Raw genomic sequence first — 27010 nt, forward strand, 5'->3', positions numbered from 1 at the left:
TTCAGTGCATTGTACGGTTTGCTCCACTCTGATTTAGTTCCCTGATGTCATAAGAGTCTGCTACCTAAATTATTACATTAATATTCATTGGGTAGATCAGTATTGCACTGCTGAAGCCGATAAATTTTGGTTTAGTTTAAAATCAGAGATGATATTTTATACATTATGTTAGCATACAATTTTTATTAGCATATCAGACAGTGAAAGAGTGATGCATTGCAGTAAAAAGCCAAGTATTTCAAGTTAATTGCTATTCTATTAAGTAGAAGTAGTGGTTTCAGCTTAAGAGTGTAGAGAAATGTTTGGCTAATGAAAAGAGCACTCAGAGTGATAATAATTGTGTGATGTAGTGAAGCTGCTGGCAGAAAAGACTCACCTCAGCAGTCAGAACTGAAGGCCCTCAGAACGAGGTGCTGAGATGGGATCAATCCAGCATGCAGAAGCACCTGTGAGATGAGCCCAAAAGGCAGCGATGCCCAACAAGGCCTGTTGTGGTACTAAAAATAAAGAAAGAAATAAAGAGCTGCCAAGATAAGTATTCAGCGGCAGGTTTGTCTAACCTGACCTGCTCTTTTTGTCCAGAACAAGTTGTACAAGAGAGCCAAAACCACATTAAAGCACTTGGTTAGAGGGTAGCTGGTAGATGCAGGTGTGATCCAGCAGATTCTTCGGCACCATGGAGTGCTGGTGCATTGCCAGCCCACACAGACAGGCAGCTCCTCTCCCAGGGCCACAGTGAGGGCAGGGAATCAATGCAGGTGGTTGTCTTAGCTGCTTTCCTTCTCTTCTGCTCACCTTCCTGCTTGTGCTTCGGGCAGGTGTGTCACTTCTTGGAACGTGCCACCAGTCACTGGCAGCTCCCTGCCAGTTCCCCCAGTTTACATACTGAGCATGAGACTCTGTGCTAGGGAACATCTCTTTGGCCAGTTTTGGACATCGGTGTATTATCAACATTGTTCTCATCCTAAATCCAAAACAGCACTGTACAAGCTACTAAGGAGGAAAACTAACTCTATCCCAGCTCAAGCTCCTTCTTGATTTCCTTCCACACCCACACCCTACTTCCTCTACCATGACAGGGTTGCAGATAAAACTAGAGTGGAGGAAGGGAATCCAGCTTTTGCTGACTGCTGTGGAGATCTCTGTTCAGGAACGTTGAATGAAAGCTCCTGAGACACATTTTTATTCATAATACAACAGCAGTTTCCTTTCCAGTGTCCCTCTTCAATGATGCTCTCAACAGCTGGCATGGATTTCTGTGCACTGATTTCAGCACTGCAGCACCACAGGGTTATTTTTGTCAGATCAGAAATATCCAATCCGCTGAACTTTGCATTGAAGATTGGATTTGTTTACTTGAGTCTCCCTCTCTTTCTCTTTTTCTGCTGTAGAGAGCTGCTTGTTTTTGAAATGTGTCCTGTTATTTGAGGCAGCAGATGTATTTATGGCTCATTTTGTGGTGATGTCTAAAGGCCAGATTTGAACAGAGATTCTGCTGCTGCACAAGACTTGGGGTAAGATTTTCCTTTCCCAGGAAAGCTCAGAAAGGAAGTTTTTCTCTCTCTTACAGCAATGGAGTATAACACAGGGAGCACTTGGAAGAGTTAGAAATTAAACTCAATGTCTGAAGATGGAGTACTGTCCTTTAATTGCAAACCATTATTTAAAGTTTCTAGATGTCAGAATATGGGTGTTCCCTCATATTACATCCCTGAACTGTGTCACTGGTCTGTCTTTTGTCTAGCTGGACCCATGAAACTCTGAATTAAAATTTGGTAAAGCCGTAAAATTTATTTTGGAAGTCAGTACAAAGAAGGAAGAAAACTTAGTGATTCATATATTATGAAAAATAATATATTAATCCAGTTTTCCAGTGAAACTATAAAAGGGATCAAAAGAGTTGTAGTGAGCATGTGAGAGGGATGTACTACACTGAGCATATGTGTAAAAATAAAGACCAAATAATAATAAGTAGATATGGTAGAGAAATCTACATCTATACATGCTGGTAAATGTGTATGAGCATACTCAGAAAAAAGAAAGTTGGACTTCAATAAACTTTTTTATCTACATTAGGATATAATAATAATAATTATTATATAATTGGAAAACGTCCATTTCAGAATCTGATTGTGTAGCACTGGTGTTTGGTCAGGTGTACTGTCTTTTACTTTGATTATGGGCAAAGATTCAGCTTTCTGTTCTAAAATAAGGTTATCTTGCCTATATTTAAGGATGAAGGAATTGGACTTAAAATGGATTTGAATCAAAATGTGTTTGATACTGCTTCTATTTTGGGATCTTGGTAGATTTTAAGGTTAGCTTTTAAAGAGGTTTTTAATAATTGTTTGGGGTTTTTTTCCATCAGGCTGGACACCTCTTTCAGTGATTGGCAGACTGTATTCATGCAGTGTGCAGTTTGATGAATAGACTTCTGTAGTTCCATAAGTGCTTTTCATCTTTACTGCTTTAGCAGTGCATGCAAATTCTGTCACAGGAGAGTACTTCTGTTGACATGGACATGTGAAGATCAAGTGCCCTTTCAGTGGCAAGAGTCCTGGACTGTAAGGGGTAATGAGAGTGGCAGGCTCTGATTAGCATTATATAGTGCATGAATAAAATTATTATAATTGGTAAAGGTAAGTAGAATATATTGCAGTCACTGGTACTGAGCTTACCAGAAGAATGTGAGAACCATCTGCAGTTTAACACCATGACCACTGGATTTCTGAGCTCACAATGCTTATATATAACTCTGGGCAGATCTTTGGCTGAAATAAATCACTCTCACCCTACTGAAATCAATGGAGCAGTTGTAAGTTTTATAAATCAAAGTTTGGCCATCTCTAATATAAATTTTTTTATTGAATTGAGACATCATGGAGGTCTCAGTTATAGGCTATATTAATTTTTTACCTCTTAGGAGATGTTTCTTCAGTACTGATTATGCTACTTTATTCCTACCTAAGTTCACTTTTTGATAAATTTTAAGCCAATACATATTTTGGGGCACTTTTTAAGTAAACCATGTAAGGATTTGTTACATATTGTCCAGAAGAAATAAATCTAATAATTGAGATGCAAAATAAATAGTGCATGAATATAGTACATCAGTCTAGGATATGCAAAAAATAACACTTCTGTAGAATAGCAGGAGCAGTCAGGGCTCAGCTCTGAAATCCTTGTTGGAACCAGTACAAAAAGATACTTGTACTTTGAAGGACATTGCAACCTGAAGTTGAAACTGTTTTAAGAGAAATCATAAGAGCTGCAAAGCCTTTCTTCAGAGATGGTATCAAACCATTTTGGCACCTAATCAGTTGTTTCTCTCGTTGTTACAAAAACACTGAAGCATTTTCAAGTGAGTGTTTTGGGAACAGCATTTGTACAAGGCTCTCCTGCTGTATTAGAAGTGCCCACAGTGCATTTCTTGGGGCCGTGTGATTTGCAGCTAATGATCATGAAGAACCACCTCATGTTAATATTCTTCCACTGCTTTTGTGCACAACCCCTGGGTTGCTTGATGGAAGCTCACATTTCACGTCTCCTCCTATCCAAGGGTTATGTCATCGTAAATTGCCTGCGGCAGAACTTGGCATTCTCCTGGATTTCACTGTCTAGTGGCACCAATTGGTGCCTCACGGACCTCATCAGATATACATGACTGCTCTCAAATCTGGCCTCCTCATGCCGCCAGGGACTGAGTCTTGGACCCTAATGAGTGAGAAGCTGGGAGGAAATGTGGTTCTTCTAGACAATAAATTAGGTTCAGAAAAGAAGCATTTATCAGTTGAAAATGTTTACCATTTGGGGTCCCTGGACCACACTTTGCACAGCAGCAGTGTATAAGTAAATTGATTGGCATCAGATGAAATGATGCACTCAAATCAAACTGCTGAGCAATAGGCTATAGCAAGTCTTTGAAAATACAATGATGTCAGCTGTTGTTCTCTGTGGCACCTTAAGCAGGGAAGGATGTGCCCAGGGTGAGCTGCAGTGTGCTTTGGAATAACTCACTCTTCAGTAGAGATAGGTTATTATAAAACCTTGATCCAAAATAATTTTTTTATTTATGTGATATGTCACTTCTATAAAAATGAAACACAAATGTATTGAGGTTGTTTTTCCTTGTGCTCTCAGAAGAAACTAAATCTTCACCATTTTTCTTAACATTTATAAGCAAACCTTTCTCATGTAGTAATAAATCAGCTTATCCTAAGTTATTTCTAGTGTACTTGTATGATGCGCTGTGCTGCTTAATTTATTTTTTTACCAACACCTTCTTCTGTTTTCTAGTTATCTTCTCATTACATTCAGATGAAACTACTCTCTTAGTAGTTATGGGAGGATGCTGTGACTGGTACTTATGGCTAGCACTCCTGTTACCCTATTCCTTTTCCATCTCTTTTCCTTTTATCTGTTGGATGCTTGCCACACACCATAATCACAAGCACTTTTAGGTCAGCAACTGCTGTGTTTTATTTTTAAACTGTACTTGTTAGCAGTTGGATGTAACACCAAACCTGATTTTGGGTTCCAAATGCTGCCATAATGGGAATATATAATGATAATAAAATGCTTTGCTTCGCTTTCATTTAGAGTTCCAGCTAATCTGACTAAGCAACAAGCAGATCTAAATGAAATATTATTACTCTGTAAAGCTGTTTAAATTTGAATGACCTTTTATTTAAGATGCAAAAGCATTTTTGCAACATTTGCACTGTTAAGCAGAGTATATGCTATAAAAGAAGCATTTATTGCTTGCTTGTAAAAATAAAATACAATATTGGTAAGTTAGCTGGAAGCTTGTAGATATCCTAAAAAGATGACAAGGTAAGATAAGCAATAGAGCTAAGCCAAAATTGCTCTGGAGGTCTTTCTGAATAGCTGTCAGTTTTATGTTCTCCTAGCACAATAATGGGCACTCCCAGGAGGTGGGAGTCTCATGGGATAATTATTCTTCGGAGGTTTAGACTGGTTTTTCTATGCTTTTTCCACAGATTGGTAAGACTGCCTTATAATTATTCTCCTCTTTCACTAGATTTTTCTAATGCAGAAATTAATAGAATTAAATTTGTATACATGCACTGTACTTACATTACCTAGCCTATTAATGAATTTCAAGTTATATTGAATGCTATCAGATGGCAATAGTAAGTGGTCTGGTTAGCTTTTATCTTGCAAATTGGATTTAAGTCTCACTGCCCTTGCCTCTTGAGATGTGTTTCTTTTTAATATTCAGGTCTATTTTCTGCTGTCATAAGCAGGCATATTTACTCTCTCAGACTGGTATACCTTTAACTATCCTTGAAAATCATAAGAACAAGAAATAAAAGTTTAAAATAAATGTTAATAACTCTAGAGAACTGTAAAATATTTTTATAGTTCTTACAGAAAGCTGACACAGTTGCTCACTATCTCCCTTTTGAGCATCAAAAAATCATGAAATTAAGCAAAAACCTGGCAAAACCTCAGCTTCCTTTGGGGTGAGTTGTTGGGCAACACAGGGTCTCAGTAATTAGTTACAACTGATGTTGCCAATAAACTCGCAGACAACCAGCAACCTTATCCTCTGGGCTCTCAAGGAAATCTGTATTTTGGGAGGTTTTGCTACTAGAATGATCTGACAAGCTCTGACAGGCTTTCCTCTATGATATAACGAACATTCAGGAAAAGCAGGAAAAACTTTTTCGAACAAGATACGTATGTATTGGTGTGTTTCCAAGATGAAGTAGCCATCCTAGCTCTGGTGATGTTGGACATGAGTGAATTAGCTCATCTTTTCACCCATCTTTTGTGTCTCCCAGGATGAGAGCAGAACTGCAGAGTGGTGGTTGCTACTAAGACCTGCAGTTCTTGCTCGGCACCAACCCTTCCCCTTAGCTTAAAAAAAGGCATCATTTTGCTTTGGACATCTGCCAAATCTTTCCAAAGGAAAGTCTTGCATTTTTTTTGTTCTCCCCTCTGTGCTCCAGAGAACATTAGTTAGTTTTGAGCCTCTGAGCATGTACACACATGTTTGTCCTTCGGGAGTAGTGAAATACTTGAGCTTGAACCTTGCTTGGATGAAGATCAGTATGTTATCAGAAGAACAAAGCTCTCCTTGGTTTCATTAATGGAAAGCAAATGATGGAAAGCATCTCTTTTGTGTCCATAGCTATTGATCTGCCAGAGTACTGGTACCTCCATGTGAGCCCTGGGAGCTTGGACACAAGGACAAAACAGCTTCTGTAATTCTGCCTTGCATTTGGCCAGGTTTCATCATCAAGGCTGTGGTTACGCTACGGCATTTAAAGAATTCTGACTCATTTGCTGTTTAAAGGGAAGACTGTGCTGGATCATACAGATCAGCTGCTGATTTTGCCCCACTGAAAAAAAAAAAAGAGGATTTTTATGTCTAAACTTTATCATTCAGGGTATAAATCACAATAGAAAGTGTACTTGCTTAATGGTGTTGTATTGAATATGGTTTATTATTTACCTGCTGGAAGCTTACAGGAAATACATTTGCAAAACTTTTGATGACTATTGCTTCTTTTCCCTGAGCCTTTGTAATGAAATATATTAAATACTGTTGTGCCAAAACCATAACCTTATTCATAATTAATTGTCCTTACACAAAGTGTTTCAGGGGGATGAGTTAGAGGGTTTGCTCAGAATTGTGGCAATTGGGTGTATCTTTAAAAATAACAGGATAGATGAGGGTATTTTTTTCCTCACTGACTGATTTTATGGTCGAAGATATGATGGATGTGCTTTTAGGCACTAGCTTTACCATCTTCTGAGTCTTTCTGTAAGATAAGTGGAGTAGGAAACAAGTTTTATTTGTTATTTTTACAAGGGTGAAGAACAATTCCAGAAAAGTTACTAAGAAAAATTGTGCTTTCTCCTTCCCTTGTAATTTATTTATGTAAAAATAACCAGCCTATCTCTGATTACTCAGAAGCAAAATCCATTTTTATATAGGAATTACTGTTTCCACTCTATTTGATCTACTTGTAGCATGTAAAGAAATTTCATGCATTCTAAGACACTTAAATATAGTATTCTTGTGCTGTCTGCATCTTTAAAATTTGCAAAGTTATTATCCAGGCTGCAGTTGCATCTTCCTTTTTGCATTGTGGGTGGCTAAATTCTGTTCTCTAGCTCAATGCCACTGGGGACACTGGAGATAGAACAGTTGTCCTATGTGCACCAGTTTGGAATGGTTTTAATTTGACAACGAAAATGCTAGAGAGAGATGGGGTTGGTCTCATCAGACATGCCATTGGCCAAAGTTTCTCTGGGGAAAATGCTGACAGTATTGTAGGTTGCAAAGAGTAATTGTCTCACCTATGCCCAGGCATCAGGACATTTTGCACAGTCCTGTTGGTTAGTTTGATAAAACATGTGGAAGACCTAAGTGTATTTTAAATTTTATAGGGTTTCATGCAAGGTATTTTGTAAATATATGGTACTGTAAGAACTCATTATCAGCTGTTAAAGTGCCAGGCTGTGGTAAAAAGCTCTTGGAAGAATTATAGACTTCCAATTTAAAATTCCTCCAAGTAAGGAAACAATACATAAACCATATTCTTCTGAGGGAAAATACTCCATTATAGTATTTTAAATACTACTAGTAATCATTTTATGGCTAATATTGCAGAGAAGACGGTATAGTCACATATGTCTTTCTAAGACATAAGATTCTTGTCAGGGAAAACATGCTATCATGGAACTGAATTTTAAGGTGGTCAACATTTTTCCAGTGTCCAGATCCAAAGTAGTAAGAGCAGGAGCAGCTGTGGTGGGAGATCAGTTAAACAGTGGGTGATGATAGAATAGAATAGAACACACCTGTGAAGTGTTTGTCCAACTGCACAACATACCTGATAAGAAGGTGGGTGCCTCAGTAATAGCTGGCCTTAATCCAAACTATTTTCTTAGAAAAGTTGAAGATTCAGAGACAAACTTCACATAAAATAATAATTCAATTGGCCTTGAATGTAGTTGATACACTTACATAAAACTGCCCACCAAAAAATGTGATTAATAGTGTCACATTTTTCTAACAGGGGAAGTATATAGGTACAGTGCTGCTTCTTAGGAGTCCCATTTATTCCAAGTTTTACCCAAGGGCTGTGGGAATGATAAATATGCTTTACAGGTGGGTGGTGTTTTTCCTGTTTTTCGTGTTTTGATGTAGAGACGCAAATGCTGCAGCAATACTACAGGACCTGAAAAGCAAGCCAAAGTAAAATCTAATTATTTGCTAAGATTTTATTCTTCTGCAGATCATTATGCCTGCTCTGAACAGGATAGTTCTCATCTCTGATTTTCCAAGGCTTGAAGGTGTCTTTAGGCCACAGAGTTCACTAAGGTTCCTGGGATATGCATAGCCCCTGTGGATTTCCATTTCATTCTGAGAATGCAGTTTCAGTCTTTTCAGTAAGAAATGCTTATATTTTTGTATCCAGAGAAGGGAAAATGCAGGGCTACATGGGGCAGATGGGTATGATCTCTAAAAGCAAATGAACAGCCACCACAGTCAGCTGCAGGACTAGGACCACCTTACATCCTTGAACAGACAAACACTTGTGCCCCTGCTTAGAGAGATGATAAAATAACTCATGTCAAAACTAACAGAGTTACCAAAAGCAATGATTTGGACTTTGCTAAAGGTTAATAAGTTTTCAGGGAATGTGCTGGCTCTTTTGATAAACCAGATAAAGGGGGTATCATGTCAATGTGTGAGTGAATTTCTGGAAGTGGGAATGTGGTGGCAATACTTCAACATAAACATAATTTAAATACTTAATGGTGACCATTTTAATGCCATTCTTTGGCATTATTGTAGTTATTATAACTCCTAGTTACTTCTGTCATATGCTGTCAACTTTGCTGAGTCCAGGGATCACTGGCTGGAAGGTAAGGATGCAGTAAGTAAATGACTGGAAATGTGTTGCCATGTCCTGTACAGTGATAAAATCACTGCATCAGAACTATGCTCAGATATGCCAGCTGATTGTCTGGTTTTGATTTTCAGCCAGGAACTAACTGGTCATTAGTTAGAAGCTAAAGTATATCTGTGCAAGATGGGAGGTCTGCTAATGTGATGTGATTTAACTTATGTCATGTGCTTATTCCTAAAAAATATGTGAAATCTCTCAGTCAGGCAGAGCTCTCATGGTACCATTTTAATGCCTTGATGCCTCTGCTCTGTAGGGTAAAAACATGAAAAGGTGAAAATAACTGTGTTAGATTTTAATTACCCTGGCCTTAATGTTAAAACAGAGAATGGTAACAATCATTTGGGTGTAATTTTTAGGGACCAGATTAAATTTAATGGCAGCTAATAATGACAACAGATTTTTTTACAATGAAGGGTGCAAATATTTTTATGGTTTTTCATTGTCTATCTTTCTAGTTTTTAGACTCCAATCTTTAATAATCTGTATAAGGAAACTCTTCATTATTGCTCTGGGGAAAAAACCTTTCAGAACACTTAGATTATGGAGGTTCTTAAATGCCATCCAAGGGCAATAGATTCAGTGTGATTCAGCATTAAAAAGGACCTACCTGTCTAAGATTAGGTAGTGTGATTACTCCTCTGCACTCTTAAATCTTGCATATTTCCCAGGAAATATTTAAAGCATTGGGAACATTTTTATCAGCTTACTTAGATCCCTGTCAGCTTCTTGGATTTGCACTCTGGAAGAGCTTGTTTAATTCTATTTTTTGGGCCCTAAGAAAGACTAGACTCCTAAAGAGAGTTTGAAAACTAGAACTGTACAGATACCCATCCCTTTTTCACTTCTCCTATTCCTATTGACAGCTCTGATTATTCTTCCTCAACTTCCAAATTTAAAATTGTATTTTCGATACTTTTAATTATATTTAAATCTGTGCAGAATAAAGAGGCAGATTTTTTAATTAATGGGATATTGCACCAATCTGATAGTCATAGCTGGCTGAACACCATTCACCAGCTACAGAACATGGCTCCTTATAATTTTGTTATAGAAGTTTAGTTGTGGATTTAAAACATTCAAGTCTCTTGTGATCTGTTGGAGTACGTCCCTAATAACTCACATACTTCAAGCTCATATTTTATTTGATAGTTGGTAACTTTTTTAAATTATCAGGTTTACCTATTTGCATGATCTTTCACCTGCATTTTAGTAAAACAGACACGTGCATTAAACAAAAGTAACCAGGGACTGACCACCTGTCTGTGAGTGGAAAGATACCGTTTTGAAATCTGAAGCAAAAGCAGGAGAGAACACAATTTGGAATGACCCTGATTCACAGAACTGGCTAAATGATCTACCTTCAGAGCAGTGCCTTCTAATAGCAAGTTTGTGGTAGGCAAAAGGAAAAGATACAAAATAGCTGTCAGTTTACATTGTGGTTATTAACAGCTTACTGTTTCAGTCTAATTGCTGTGTGAGAGAGAACTCCACCCCTTTTGTGAGCTTTTTCTGACATTTAAATTACACACTATTGCTGATTTTTAATTTTTTTTCTTAGGAGAGAACAGCGCAGTGGGAAGCTCCCATCATCTGAATTAATACACCAATTATGAACTGTGTTGGAAGTAAACAGTTTGATCATTTCTGTACCTTATGCTGAAAGCTAAAGTGCCTCATTAAGACAAGAACTGAAGTCTCATTCCATATTTTAGCTGTCCATGTACTTGTGATGAGAAAGTTCAGTGATAAAGCTGGCAACTACTCACTCCTCCATGGGCAACTATTAATTCTGAATGAAGCATTAAACAGAGTTTTTGACATGCTGAAATAGTTCCACAGCTCCATTGCTAATTATTTACTGAAAGAAAGTTAATTTTGCTCTTCACAGTAGCAGTGACTTTTCAGGAATTAGAGTGAAGGACTTATTTGACAGTATGATTATTTGCAACTTTAAAAATAAGAATATTCTTTCATAGAGTGGTCAGATGTGCCTGTAATGATAGTTACCATATATAATAGAAGTCATCATGATGTCCAAAGTATATGCCAAATGAGTGCCATCAAACATAGAAAACTGTGCCAATTTAAAGTAGTTTGCAGAATGACGGCAATGTGACATAGTTGTGTATGTGTATATATTAATTGTTGAGAAGGCAAAATAAATTAAATCAGCCCTTCACCAGGACAAAATTAGCCAGTAGGGGATGAGATAAGAAGAAAATTAACTTCTGTAACTGGTATTTTTCTAATCACAGAGTAATGGATCTATGATTTATGTGTCAGAAAAGAACTGGAGCCCCCTAAAGAAGCCCCCTTATTACTCTTTCACTTTAGTCTCCATCCCCCAGTGTATGCCAAGAACCACCCACGTAGGGAACTGCTTGGCAGAAAAGGACCTGGGGGTGCTGGTGGACCCCAAGTTCAAAATGAGCCAGCAATGAATCCTTCCCTTGAAGGTGGCTGGTGGGATCCTGGGCTGCAATTAGGAGCAGCACTGCCAGCAGGTCAAAGGAGAGGTGATTCTCCCCCTCTGTTCGTGCTGATGAGGCCACAACTGGATTGCTGTGTCCAGTGCTGGGTTCTCCAGTGTGAGAGAACTGTGGAACTGCCGGAGAAATTCTTAAAAAGGGCTGCAAAGGAATTGCAAGGCTGGAGGGTCTCTTCTATCAGGAAAGGCTGAGCGAGCTGGGACTGTTCGACTCAGAGGAGAGAAGGCTCAGGGGAATCTTATCAAAGTGTATAAATATCTGAAGAGAGGGTGCAAAGAGAACAAAGGCAGCTCTTTTCAGTGGTGTCCAGTGACATTACCAGTGGTGATGGGCACAAAAATGAAACACAGGAGGCTCTGTCAGAGCATCAGGAAACACCTCTGCACTGTGAGGGTGACCAAACACTGGCACAGGTTGCCAGTGGGGTTGTGGTTCTCCATCCTTGGAGATACTCCGGAACTGTCTGGACATGGTTATAGGTGGTCATGCTTGAGAAGGGGGTTTGGATCACATCCCCTCCAACCCCAATCATTCGGTGGCTCTGTGATGGCCATCCACGTTATAGTAAATTGAATAATAAAATTCTGTCTATAGCAAGAAAAATATTAAAAAGCTATGTCCAGAAAGAGTGTAAACACTGTTTATCTTAAACAGAAGCTCTTACTCAGCAGTCTTCTATTCTATATATAATTACATATATAAAAATAAGAAAAATGTCTTTAATAACATATGCTAACTTAATGTTTTGGAAACAAAGCAATAAATATGAAAGTATACGTGGTAAACCTGTGAAAAAACTCTTTAAAAGAAATATACAAAGGGCATTAAAACACTCGTAATTATTAGTCTTGGTCCTAAAATAACAATAGAAGATTAAAAAAATTAGTAACTAGAGTTGTTCATCCGGTGAATCATTTATCTCCACTCTGCCAGTAAACCAGTGGCTTCCAGATTGGCTATTCCTCACACACAAGTGTCTTTCCTTGCACATGCAGGTCATAGTCTTAAAATTAGTTGTTACTGGAAAGGAAGTCCAAAATTCAGACAATGGTGGCAGAAAATCCAGGCTGAAGCAGTTCTTCCAAGGTGAACTACAAAATATTTTTTTATAATCCTTTAGTAAGGACAAAGGCAAAAAAAGAAAATCTTTACTCTTTTTTCATAGAGAGTATAAGAAATCAGCAAATAATGACAGTTCCCCTTTGGTAGCTGTCCTGCTGCTAGTCTGCTTCAGTCTTTACTGTCCTGGGAATCACTAATACTTTTTATCATATCTAGAACTGGGCATGACATATAGCTACAGTATGGATATTTGTTACTGTTTTACTTATGCTTAGAAATGCCACTTATAAGTCATAAATATTTTATTCATGTGGTGTAATTTGTGGGCTTTCCTGTAAAACAGAGTTGGTGCTTTTCAGTGCATTACCAGTCATGAGAGTCAGAAGAATCACTTTGGACTTAGTTTCCTATTAGATCTGCTTCAGCTAAATCAGCCCCGGTGCTGGTAGCACAGACCCACACATGTTGGCATTACATCATCGTTTTCACAAAGTACCAGGAAGCAGTAAAAAGCAATTCTGTCATTCCTGTGTCTTTCACAACTACGTCCAGAAAGGTGTCACTTGGTACAGGGCCAGGCCCAGAGAAGAGCAAGGGTTGAAGTCCATGGATGACTTTATTTACTACATACTTAATATAAGATCATTTCTCAGAAATTGCTTAAGAATGGCTCTGAGTCATATATTAACTCTTTACTGCCCACTATTGGCAGTAGTACTGTATTCTATCTTCCTGTTTCTCTAAATAAAATCTTGTGTAGTTTTACTTTTTTATCTGTCTGCTTAAAGCTTTGCCAACTTTTCAGTCCTCCCTTTACTGTAGTCTTTCTACACTTACTCAACTTTAAGTGTTCCATCAGCTTTAGGAAAGTATTTTTTCCTAAGATCTTTTTCATCCTCTCTGCTCTGTGAAGAGTAAAGCAAATAAACTGAAGGAATAACCTTTTTTTTCCTTAGTCCCATTTTCCAGTTCCAGGTATCATTTTTGGTTTGACAATTTTCTCCAATATCTGTTTTGTCAATTTTGCACTATGAGAAGCCTTCTCATAGCTGTAATATTCCTCAAGAGTCAGCATTTTGCATTCCTTCTGCCCTTCTGTTTAGCATACAACTGACTTCTAGTACTTTTTTAAATTTAATAGTATTCACTTTCTTAGCTGGTATGTTTCAAAGCTTTTAGTTAACCGTATTGCCTATAATATTATTTGTGGAAGTCTCTCATGCTTTTTGCCAGTCCTAGTCTTTGCAGTAAATACCCCAAGGTTTTCTGGTTTTGCCAAGGTCATTTATGACACAGTTTTGAGAAGACTTAAAAGAATTTTAAAAATACCTTAACTGGACATTATTTTACAGGGAGTCTTTCTTATGCTGACATTCATAAAAGTATGTCACAGATGACATTGGGATATTTTGTTGGGTTTTTCAGAGCTGTTACTCATCTTGTCTCCTTTGACAACTTCTTTCAACCTTAGCTGGCACATTTTCTGAATCTAGACAAGAAAGCACTGTAGAAAATATGAACCTTTCAAGAAAAGAGCAATAGAAAAGACCCTGTCTTATCACCTGAGAGTACCTCAGTGAACCCTTTTCCCCACGCTGCCAGTCACAGTTTTGATAGTCATTATGATCAAAGTTCATATGAGGGATGTCATTTCATGAGACATCAATGCAGGACATTTGTCATTTGTGCCAAGTCTGATTGATTGATTGATTGATTGATTGATTGATTGATTTTTGCTAAGTGGCTCAAAACTGAGGTGTGTTACCCTTGCTAAGACCATTACCATGTGCAGAACTGAAAGCACAAGCTGTGTGTAGAGTTGTCCTGTAAGTAACTGAGCCAACCACCCAAACTTGTATTGTTAATTTCTGTGAGCCTGAAGTGCTGTTTAAAGTCTAGCGGTGGTGAGTGGAACAAAATTTAATGAGTAAAGCTACTGTGTAATACAGAGGAATAACAAAATACAGAAGAACAGAAATTTCAAAAAGGGCAAATAGTAGTTACCAAATCTGCTTGGGCAGGATTTGGCTCTTTTGACCTCTGACTTAAGAATGGTTGAAGTTCAGTCCAATCTAGTCAACCAGGATGGCAGTCCTAAGACTTTACAATACTAAGATAACAGTTGTTTAAACAGGGGTTCAGCAGCTTCCTGCCACAAAGGAAGAAAGATGTTTCTATCTGGGTTCCATTAGACCTCTCCCTGATCCTCAACCATGACCCTTGTCTCCAAGTTGTATTTAAACTAATTATTCTTTATTTCCCTACAAACGAGTGCCATCAAATAGCTTGACAATAAACTCTATTAGTACTATCACTATGGTATTTTGTTCCCTGTGATGTAGGGACATACTTTCAGCTGAAGGGATCATAGAGGATGTGGCAGTACTCAGCAGTAATGGTGAATGTGGAGCTGGTGACACGTGGGTTTCGTCGGAGTGTGCTGTCTTTTAGAATATTTTAGCTATTGAGGCTCACAGATTCATAACTGTGACAAATCAAATGCAATCATTGGGAGTTTTGTATTAGGATTTATTTCCTGGATGATTCTCCATTTTGGCCGCAGTGTTTCCTCACTGTCAGTCTGTCTCCAGCTAACGAAGCGCTTTATGGCCGCTTGTACATCAGCTTTCACTGTTGAATTTACTGTGCACTTTTTAATTAATTTGGAAGACTAAAGCAAAAACTGATACTCATTGGTTTTTCATTGTTTCTCCCACTATTACTTCCTTAGCTGAAGTCACAAGTATCAATAATAAGATATTTGCATTATCTCAGTGTTTCTTCTATTGAAAAAATATAGTACATGAAGAAGGAAATTCAGAAATTCTCTTGCAGTAGCACAGAAGTATTGACAGTAGAATTTAATACACAATATTATGGTGTTGTGGTAAACTATATGTGAAGCAATAGATGTATGGGGGGAAAAATAGAGTGACATAATACTATTAAAATTTGAGAAGAGAAAAAATATTTCTTTTATGAATAAATTTCATTTGTCTCATGAATAGCCTCATAAAATTTAAAATAAGTCTTCTGTACAATGAACTTGGGAGCTAATTACTCTTGGATTGCCAGAGCGCAGTATAACTCTGTTAGTCTGGGACTGTTTTGAACTTTGCTGGAGTTCAGAGGTGGATTCAGTTGAAACTGAAACTGAATGGGTTTCCCAACCAATATATCTGTAAATTGTTGCAGGGTGCTGTTCCAGGCAGTAACTGTGATTGTTGCTAGATTTATCCTCTTCTAAAACAATAGAGTTAAAAGTGGCAGATGGTAGTTAGTGATTAAAATTCCTAGTAAACAGACTTTTGCAGGGATTTATTTAAAGTAGTTGTGTATACGTAAATAGACAAGGAGCATGAGCTATGCAACTATAATTGAATTGTATTAGCATAACTTAAGTAGAAGTTTAGTAAATAACAAATACCTTAATTAACCTGCATAGTTTTGGCAAGTTAATGACATACCCATGGTAAATGACTTTAAAGTTTTTGGCAGCATGACAGTTCAGAGCCAAACTAGTACCCAGTACCCCACCCTTTGTCACTGGTGTTGCTCCTTCTGCTCCAGCTTGGCTTCTGCTGGGATTTCTGCGGGTTACAGCAATTGGCTTTCTTGCAGAGAGCTGGAAACCTCCCTGTGGAGAGGTCACTAAGAAACAGCACCAACTCTTTGTGCACCTTTAGTCAAGAATGTTAGAATAATGTAACTTGTTTGTAATGGTAGGTTTTGCAGTCTTTCCATTTGCTATCTTTTTCACATTGTTGATTCAGCTTCTGGAAAACATGCCAATTACATATGGGTTCAAGAAGTGTAGTTGACTTTCATTGAAACTGTCAGGTCTGTGCATCTGAGTCCAACCTGAGCTGTGCATCTCTTTAGCCCCAGTGTGTGTTATTCATTGATGCTCATTTTCAAATCTTACTAGTGGGGTTAGGAACCACATTGAAACCAGGAGTGATTTATCTGTTTATCATGCCAGGTAAAGCAAATAAAAAATGTAGTTACCAGCCCACTTAATTATTTTTAAAATACTGGTGATTAGTGCAAATCGGTAAAAAATTAATATCTTTTACAGTTGAATAATTTGGGAAAAGCACATTGGATCCACAAGTGGTTGAAATTTGTATTCTTCTCTCACATAGCAAACTGTACTGTAAATAGGCTATCATCTCTCTTGGGAAAGAAATGTGAATTTTGCTGACAAGAAGAGGTCTCTCAGCAGAAAGATGCATTCTGACAGTTTGACCCAGTGGCCAAATGACTGATTTCTTTCTCCCTTTTTGTTTCTATTTTAGATGCTGAAGAATACCAGCCTCCAATATGGAAATCATACTGTGAGTATACAAGCAATTTGAATAACCTTAGTGCCTTACCAGGGTGTCAGTCACTATTAGGTATTTTCTCCTTTTTCTGTTTGAAAGAAAGACATAAATTTACTAGATGCTTGTACAAATTACTGTATAGGACAGCAGCAAAACCTGAACTTTTATGGATTTCCATGGAACAAGGGCAACAGGATTATGTGTGCCAGATTCCCTCCATTGCCTTAACAGTGTGCAACTCCTGGGTTTCATGGTTTCTCTGCTGAAATTTCCAGGAAGGATTTCAGAGGTAGAGGTTAATGCTTTGTATGTTTACTAAAGGTCAGGCTTGAGAATGCTTGTCTTTTTATACGGGTCACCAAATCACTTTAAGATAATAATATTTTTGATCCTTAGCAATAGAAGCTGATTTTTGAAGTGGTGGTTTAGAAGTTGGAGACAGCATTATCAGCTCTTTGAACCTTCCTGTCTGCCTTTAGAAAAATCATTTACATAGAGTGCAGTGCAGAAGTGCATATTTTATGCTCTTTTGCTTTGTTCCAAATGTATTTTCTAATAGAGCCACACAGATCTAAGACAAAATATTGGCTTTTAAATCCCTTATTAAGGATAGCCTTTAAATTTGATCTTTTTATTTTAAACCCTTCCTGGAACTTTAATAAGAGTGTAGCTTCGGGTATAGAGAGTTGTTTTGTTCTTTTTGTTTTCAGATACAGAGCTATGCTAAGCAAAAGTTCTCTCTTTTATTGTGGCAAATTCAGTACAGTGTCATTACCAAAATGCAGCTACAAAAACACAGTGATCACAGTAGCTACATGCATGTACATGTGTAATTTTAAAGACTAGAATAAACTTGTTGACTTCACTTATATGCACATTAAACTGTTTTGCTGACTTCAAAGACATCACCTCTGTGTTACCCGAGAATGACATTCTGCCCCAGAATATTCTGGGATTTTTTCAACCAAAATTTGAATATGCCATTAAATTACAGAACTTGCTTCTGAGAACACTGTTTTCTAGATGCTTTGTTGTTATTGTTGTAATGTTTTGAACATGTAAGAGAAACCTCCTAAAAAGTCAGCAAGTGTTGGACCATTCCAGCATTCTTTGCTGAGTACTTGAAAGGAAGCAGACAGTTGAGTGGTTTTTTTAAAGAGAGCCTACTCAAAATCAATTAAAAAGCTGCCATTGACTCTGAGAAGACCAGCATTTCAAATGACAGATACTTCCTTTTCAGCAGTAAGTTTTCATTAAAAAGTCAGGAAATAAGAACATACCTTTACTTACCTGCTCTTTGTTGCCCCAGTTGTGCAGCAGACATACTGCATGCAGTGAAAAAGTTTGGTTACTTATTTATCTGATAGCTTACATGTAGTCCAAGGAAACAGTTTTTTAAATGGAAGAAAATAAACCAATCTCAACCAGAATGGATGAATAGTCTGTGAATAAATAATTTCCTATTCTTCTATATGTAAGATGCCAATATTGTGGTAGTGACAAAATCATGGCCTCAGTGTCTAAACTCCATGCATGAATGACCTTGGAAAAAGTTGCACAGCTCCAAAAGGCAGAAAATAGCTTAAGCTTAGAAAGATTTACTCCTGAGACTGCTTAGCCACAGATACACATTTTTCTTTGCAGTGACAGGTGATGTATACTTCTTTACTCAGCAAGAAGTATTCTGATCTGGTAAATTAATTATAAACATTATGTCCAGCAACAGTGTTTGTCCACAATTCAGTCTGCTGTCCTACCTCATGACAGTTTTAACTTATATGTATATTTCATGCTTAGCACTTTGATTTTACTGCCTATTTAACAATTATTTTCAATGTATTTTCCCTAGTAATTTTTAAAGTTTGCTAACATACTAGTAAGATACTTTGCATACAGTTTTGATTTCTTATTTTAGGTCCTGGGTAAATTTAGGAGACTGTGTTGCCTTTTACTGACATCAAGATCAAGGCTTCAATCCTTCTAGCTTCTAAACAAAGGCAGATATTCCTGTTTATGCCAAAGAAGTGTTCAAATAAACAGTGTTGCACGTGTCCATGGACAAATACTAGTCAAAGTGCAACAGTTTTCAGATCTCAAGCCTTACTGTTTTGGCATAATGTAAAAATTTGATTCAGCTATATTTGGAAAACATGAACACTTGTAATGCAGAAGATCTTCACTTGCTTATGAGGAATTGTTAGAATTCCACATAGATTTCACAGGTCACAAAGTTTTTCAGAGTTTTTCTGATAGCCCTGGATACAGACAACAAAAACAATGGCAAGAATAATTTTACATTAACAGGAAGGAACCTGGAAAAAATTTGGAAAGTTTCTAGCAGCCAGCAGTCTCTAGGCAGTGGGTTTGATTGCATTTTTACCTGAGAGGCAGATCAACAAATAACAGATTTCTTACATCATTCCAATAACAGATTTCTTTTTGTAGTCTGCCATGTGTTGTAAGTATTATAGAAAATGGTATTTTGCCATTTTACCATCATTGAGTTAGTAAATAAAGGAAGATGATAATCACAGAATGTGGGCTGGCAGGGCTTCTGGGGTGAGCTGACCTACCTTCCCACTTGGGGCATGACTACTGTTGGCCCTAGAGCAGAGCAGCCATGGCTTTACATAAGAGTCCTGAAAAGATGCAAGGGTAGAGCCTCTGCCACCTTTGTGGGTAACCTGCTCCAGTGCTGCACTGTCCTCTTAGGGGACAACCTGCTTACCTTATCTGCTTCTCAGGAGAAGTAGGCAATTTTTTTGACTGAAGGAGCATAGTTATTGCTGGTTGCCAGCCTCAGCATGCATGTGCTTGAATTTTGAAGAGATGTAAAACCACTTTTTTCCTCCTTTTATCCCTGTTGAGATTGGCATGTGCTGAGTCAGTCATGTGTCAATGCCACTTCAATGTTTGTTTGCATTATTCAAGATGAGTGTGTTGGTGGGAAGCAAAGTGGCAAGGCACAGAGCATCAGCTGATGCCATGCTCCAGCTCCTCAGAAGTTTCCCTGCCTTCTGTCCTTCATCAAATAATAGGCACAGTGTCCGAGACTCATTTTTGTTAGAAATTAAGTCTTTGTTTCAGCCAAGCACTTAGGTTCCTAATTAAGCATGTGAGTAATCCTGCAGAAATAGGACAGCTCATATTGTTCAGGCTCAGCACATGGATAAAAAATGCCTGACTGAGATGAGGCTGAGGAGCTAAAACTGAGGAAGTCTGTGAAACATTCTGAGACAGAAGGCGGTATGTTTCCTTGCTGCTTTATAAAAGCCATGATAGGATTTTTTCCTCTCCGCTGGAGCATCCCTGAACACTCATCCTAGGTGAGTTAAAGGAGAAACCTTGAGGTCCTGACACACTGCAGAATGAAAAAAAAAAAAAGTATGAAGAAATAGGTGATAGCCATTCTTCCCTTTCAGAAAAGGAGTAAGTGCTGATTTTTGCATGCAACCCCTTTGTTTCTTAGGCAGATTAGATTTTGGAATTAGACAGTTCTTCCTAAAACATACTGTAGAATTTCCCTATTTCATCCCCTGAGACAAGACTCGTGCTCTAACAGGAACAAAAGAGAGAAAGATATATTCTAACCAGCTACTTTACATCTCAAAGAAATGTTCCTCAAGTAATGCAATAATAAATTTAAGTTTTGTTAACACTGTAAATTCCAATGTGACTATGATACTATGAATGCTGGCACGCTGTCTGAAGTATGAACCTGATAAAGGTGTTCAAGGGTCAAATAGAAGCTACTGCATTTTTCTGTTGCAGTGCTGAATTTTTGCCTGATATTTAATGTGTATTATTACTGTGCATTTCATTTGCATCTGATGCTGAACAAGAAACCACTCCCAGTCTGATGCAGTTCTCTGAGAGCAGTAATAATACATTTTCTTTTTGCATGCAATTGACTTTTTATAAGGTTAATTTTCTCAGGGCTAAAATAATAATGCATCGTTATGTTTGAGTGTCATCTTTTCTATGATCACAGTGGGTTTGTCTGTAACCTGCCTGTCAGTTCTAAATGCTGGAATTGACTGGGTCAGATGTCAATCACTGCTTGCCACTGCATTAGATAAGTGTGTTTTTCTATTATTTCACTTAACCATGGTCTTATACATTGAATAATGTTTTAAGATTTTCAGAGATGACAAAAAGAGGCAGAAAGGCAAGGATTGTTTGCCATTTGAGCAAGTAGGAGAGGGATGTGTGCCTTCTGAATCTCTGACCATCCCTTGGACTGTGCTGGGGTCTCAGCAATGTCAGCCTCAGTGAGAGTGTCCAGCACTTTGGAAAAAGTGTATAATGAGATCAGGCAGAGCTGCAGGATGTTCAGCACTTCTGAAAATGAGGTCACTTAATGAGGTGTCTGTGCTCATTGGAACTTAGCTGTAGGGCACATTTTTCTCAAGTCACCTTAGCCATAATACTGCACTGTATTCATAGCCCATTAGCAGGCTTTCTCACAGCAATCATTTGAAGCAGAAACAGCAGAGACCTTTCTAAAGGAAAACGCAGCTTTTGGTAGGGTCACACTGGCTTTGCTCCTTAATGCCTTAGTCTGGGAGACCCTGCCTTCCTTGTTTTCCACTTAACTGAACTTTCACTGTTGTTTTACCTTTCCCACCCCTGCCATGCTGTGTGTCCTTACTGGAAATCCTTGGCAGCTGTGTGTCCGTCTGTCTGGTCCGTCGCTGTTGTTTGTCTCCCACTGAGCTGCTCGATGTCCCTTACCACAGTGCCACTGGTGGTTTTCAGTCCTGCCTCTGCTCCCAATCTCTCCTCTCCCTCCATCTAATGGTTCTGTATCTCCCTCCAGTTGTTCCACTGGTTTGTCTTTCTGTCAGTTTAATGACCATCAATTTAAAGCTAATATAGCCAAGTCTGAATTTTTTGTCCTTCAGAGAAAACCATTTTCCATTTCCAGCATTTTCAGTCTTGATCATGCTTGGGCCATTTTCTTATCCAGTACATTTAGCATATAAGTTGCAAGTATTTATTTCTATAGTTATAATCTATGTTTTCTTCTGATGTATTTCTAAATCAGATATGTTTCTCAGTTCATATTATTGCACGGATTAATTACCCACCTCTCTCTGAGAATGACAGCAACATTTTCCACTCTATTCAAAATACAGTTGTTAAGATGATTTGTCTTCCTTGCAGTCATCATGAATTCTTGCACTGATTTATCCCACTACATCCTATAAACATCCAGTTTTTTGTGTTTGCTTTCAGGTCTTTCATGTCTGTATCTGTCCTTTCGTGTTAATCATTCCTTCCTTTGTTTTGTGAAATGCTGATTCTTCTCCCCACCATTGCTTATTTGGTGTTTTCACCCTCAGAGATCCTCTTGGTGATGTTAGAGAGCTCTTTGCTTTTTTCATTTCTCAAAAATGTAGCACATAACAAGACAGGCTTCCTGTGTGTTCTTGGGACCTACTTGTTTTGCATCACTCTTATCAAAGCTGTCTCAGAAACTCCACGAGCTTAATTTGCTGTGTCAGTCTATGTTTAAAAGATTTGATTATTGAAAAATGGAATTTTTATGAAGTATGATTTTTTCAGTTAAAATTCAAATTAATTAATTGGGGAAATAGAAAATTTACTTTAAATGAGAAGCAGTCATATTCTTGTCATATTTTGAATCCTTAGAGTTCCTTCTCTAAGGAAATGGGGGTAAGGAAAATTTGTTATTTTCCTCTTGGATGTGTTTGACTTGCTCAATCAGTGGTTATGCTCATTTCAGACATTCAGAAGTTAATTCTAAAATCATGATATTGGGCTCTAGAATAATCAGAGGTTTAAAAAACAGTCTGTGGTCTTTGAACAAAATTTGCATGCATTGTTTGACACTTTATTCAGATACACAAATCATTTGATCACAAAAGAGTAGTCTTTGAATCTTAGTCACATAATTACAAGAGGTAAGAAAGACCATATTTATCATGGAGTTATCAAAATTTGATCAAGTTATCATAAATCTTGTGCAAAAGCAGCCGGAGATCTGACAGTGCTGAATGATGCATAGTAAATCCAAAACCTTAGTAGAAGGGAAGAGCTGGATTACATCCAGCAATAAAATTGATAGGGAATGTAAGAAATTATGAGCTGTCGTTCTGTGCTCTCCCATGAACCAGGGATGAAGGTTGGATCAGTTAAAGAAGGGGTTCTGGGTTTTTGCACTTTGATGTGAGCAGGAAGCAGGAGCCCCCAAATCTTTTGCATCCCACTGAGTTTGTGTGACAAACTTGGGTGCAAGCTGAGGATTTCCCCACTTTCCAGATTTCCTTGCTTCTAGCCCCAGTTATAGAGAAGGTGCAGAAGGTGGGAAAAGGTGCTGAGGGCTAACACCTACCTTTTCAATTCACTTTCTGCACCAGGGCTTCTGTGTTTATCAAACCTAGAGACATTTCTATTCCTCCCATAATCTACCACCTTTCAGGGCATAATTCTGAGCTTCCCTAGCATTGTGAATAAATGTGTCCTGGAAACTCAGTCTTTTAAAAAAATTCATGGGCACGACATGATCTTTCCAAATACAAGAAGGTCAGCATACAGAAGGCCTTTCTCGAGGGAGGCAATCCAAACCTCTGGGATTTTTACTGGAGTTACGGAGAGACAGTCTGTCTGTGCTGGAATTGATTACTGTCATTGCATGTCAGCTTCTTCTCACGACTCTGGAGTGGAAGGGAGGGAGAGGATCTCATTAAATACATGCAGGGAAGAGTCTGGGGGCCAGGCAGCAAGTACCCCTAGCCTCAGGTCTCTCTCCTGCAGCCCTCAGAAGATTTGCAAAATTGATCCAGGGCCATTTGAATAGGGCATAATTGCTCTGAAAGGAATGTTTGCTTGCTCTTCAGTAATTGCCAGTATATCTTGAAATAAACTATGAGACTGTGATGAGCCCATTTGAAGGTATTGAACTTTTTCTTGGCCTATCCAAAAAACTGCTGGTGTTACTGGTAAACAATCTGTTCCTGGGTTGTTACAGCATGGTGTATGCAAAAGTGGGATTTTATCCTGAGACAGACCTAGTAGGTCTTTCTGGCTAGTCTTCCCTGGTATAGAAATGTAAAAACCAGTACAAAAGCATAATACTTCTAACAGTTAAAGCACTGACCACTTCAGTTAGTTTGCCAGTCAACAACAGATTTTCATGTAAATGACTTAGACACACTGAAATACCTCATTTTGCTGTCATTGCCTTACATTTGCATTTTTCTCTGCAGCCCCTGGCTAAAAAGACTCATCTGAATAAAAGTTTGTGTATGTTGCCATCTTCTAATGATCTGTACATTTTTGTGTTTGACAGTGTATCAATTGCAACAAGAGGCTCCACGTCCCAAGAGAATCATCTGTCCTCGGGAGGTCAGTTCTTTTGCTTTACCTTGTTATAGCTGATGAATTGTCAGCAGCATATGATCACCAAAATGTCTTTTGTACAGTCTGCGGGTGTTATTTGCTTTAACTTTTCTATGCCATTATTTCATATAATCACTTCCCTTAAGGTTGATTAATTAAAGCTGGATAATATTTGCTAATTAGGAATGGCAGCCTCATTCTACCACTCGAAGCACCTTCATTAGACAAGTAGTAGCACTTTCATTAGACCCATCATTGTTTAGTGTGCTTTTCTGTGTGTTACCTAAAGTTTTGAGTTTCCTTGTCAAAGTGAGGGTGTATTTTTTTTCTGCATCTGCATAATAACATCTGTGTGATATGTTTCAACATGATACACATAGCTTCAGTTTGTTGAATGCTTCTTGCCTAATACTGTGTTCAAGTTAAAATACTGAATTGATAGCCAGAGAACTCTTCTCTCACAGAGACTTTGAAAATTATAGAATATTTAGAAATCTGCAGGGCTGCTGGTTTGGCTGAGTCATCTTGTCCCCTTGTTTTCTTCTGTATTTATTTCTCCATTTCTACTTGCTTTAGTATGTCAGTTCATCACCCTGCATGGCATAATAGTAACAGAAAACATGTAGATGTCTCTGCTCAATGAAAAAAACTGCAATAGCTTTATCTCCTATAATGTCAGGGACAAATTTTGTGCAAATAGACATGCAATACTAGCAGTAAAAGTACTAAACAAGTGAAGTGAGTGCACAGGGTGTAAAAGATGATGTGCAGGAAGATAAAAACTGTGGCACATCGATGTGATGTTCAGCTCTGCTCCCGGGCATCATCCTGAGCTCTGTCCTGCTCCCCACACTGTGTGCCCATGAAAGCAGAGTCCTAGCACCTCTCAGACATTTACATACTGTCTCAAAACACTTCTGTGTGAGGCAGGGGATTTTGTGGCAAGGCACAGGTACTTGCCTGGTTTAATGAGGAAAATCCATTGCAAACCCAGGAATTGAGTACCATTTGCATTGCAAACCCAGGAACTGAGTCCACCCACAGCCTTTACTAAAAGAGCTCTGCATTTTTCTCTCAAGTGCCCTCTGCTAGTTGCAGGGCAGGGAGAGTAAGCTCTTGGCCTCAGTCTGGAAGTCTTCAAGTCCTGTCAGTTTGGGATGGTCCCAAGACATACACACAGGATGCTAAGAAGGACGAGCAAAACACCAGAGTGGGTGAACCCTTGTGTCATCCTTTCTCCCTGTCAAAGACAAGGCTTGGGGAGCAGAAGCGTGTGCTACTCCTCTGGGACTTCAGGGCACATGTGCTGACAGGTTTCATCAAGACCTTCCTCTCTGAAATCCTCATGCACACCAAAGGACATTTAGGCCTCTGTGGCTGGTATTCTTTAAAGAGAAGGACAGTAAGGTTTTTACTGAATTAATATCACATAACAGATATCAAAAGAGTCATGGTATAGTTACAAATAAAAAGTTTTTAAGGTAAAAAATTAAGGTAAACAATTCATTTTCTTCCAGCACAGCCTTATAGGAGTTCCTTTCTTTTCTTTATGTAATAGTTTATCTATTTTACCTGCTTCATATTGAGACTACTTTGAGGAAGGACTTGTCTTTAGAAAAGCTGATTAGTAAGCACTGAACACTTGGAAAACCATGTCTACAATATGAACTCATCTTTGTGGGAATACAAGTTAATCTGTAAAAGTTTATCCAAAGTATATTATGTAAACTCAAATTTAAGTATTTTCTATTTTGTCTCCATGAGAGAAAATTCAAATCAAGGTAAAATAGTCAAAGTAGTGTAGCAACTGTATTCTTGTTCTAGAAACAAGGTTATCTACACAAGGGAAGTGAATGTGCAGCTGTGAGCTCCTTACCAGTGTGCTGTATTTAACTTATTTCCTTGAACTCAAGACCGTGTTATGTACAACTCAAGTTATCCTCTTTACCTGATGTTTAAAAACCATACATATTTAGTGCCTATTCAGGTCGCCTCCAAAGATTTGCAGAAAGAAGCTAAGATCATATTAGTTAAATAAATACATAGTTGACAGAACAGGACATGACAAAATAAGCAAAATATGTCTGTTTCACTTATTCTGGGTTTGGTTCTAACTAATGAACCATTTTCAGTAGCTCGCTTCATAGACTGCAGAGTCCTCTTTTGAGTTGTTTGGGATTTTGTCTTAAGTTAGTTAAACAGCTGAAAATACAGAGACTTTGTTTAGGGGTTGGTATATAAAGCCATATTAATTCCCACAAATAAGATCTTTGGTTCTTGTTACTTGGATTTCAAATATTTGTGTAGCTCAGTTCTGTGTGTTCACAGCCTGATTGCCAGAAACACAGATTCTCTGACCTAAGAGCCAAAAATCCACTGTGACATGGCTGATGTGCATTATTTTTGCATATAGCTGGGGAGGTGGGGCAGATGGGATGTCCTGATACCTAGAAGATGTCAACAAACACAAATATGTGGTTCATATTATCAGTTTATATTATGAGGTAGAACCACACTGTGGTTTTATAGAGCATCACAGATTATTTTAGAGAGGAAATTCAGGACTCTGTTCCTATGTCACCTATTGCCTTTTTCTAAGCATGCAGTCTGTAAGGTGGGTGTTTTGGGGTTGTTTTTTGATTCTAGTTTGATTTCACTGTCATGTGATAATTTTACAGGCTTGCTTCACTAAAGATGGTGTTTTAATACTGAGTTTTCCAGTTACATAGAAAGATCTCAAAATATAATTTTGTGTTGTTTTTTAATTAATAATAATTAATTGGAAATGCAATAGTCATTTAGTACACATTTAGTTAAA

At 38.1% G+C, this 27010-nt stretch overlaps 1 protein-coding gene across 1 annotated transcript in view; it reads left to right on the forward strand.

Annotated features, from left to right (window-relative positions):
- CHN2 (chimerin 2) overlaps window positions 1-27010 on the forward strand; it is a 158874-nt gene that overhangs the window by 48940 nt on the left and 82924 nt on the right. The window contains exons 2-3 of the mRNA XM_064413160.1: window positions 16801-16839; window positions 24143-24198. Of these exons, the coding sequence (XP_064269230.1) occupies window positions 16801-16839; window positions 24143-24198 (95 nt within the window). The remainder of the gene's footprint in view (window positions 1-16800; window positions 16840-24142; window positions 24199-27010) is intronic.

The sequence above is a fragment of the Passer domesticus genome, chromosome 1, assembly GCF_036417665.1.
Source record: "Passer domesticus isolate bPasDom1 chromosome 1, bPasDom1.hap1, whole genome shotgun sequence".
NCBI classification, from domain to species: Eukaryota; Metazoa; Chordata; class Aves; order Passeriformes; family Passeridae; genus Passer; species Passer domesticus.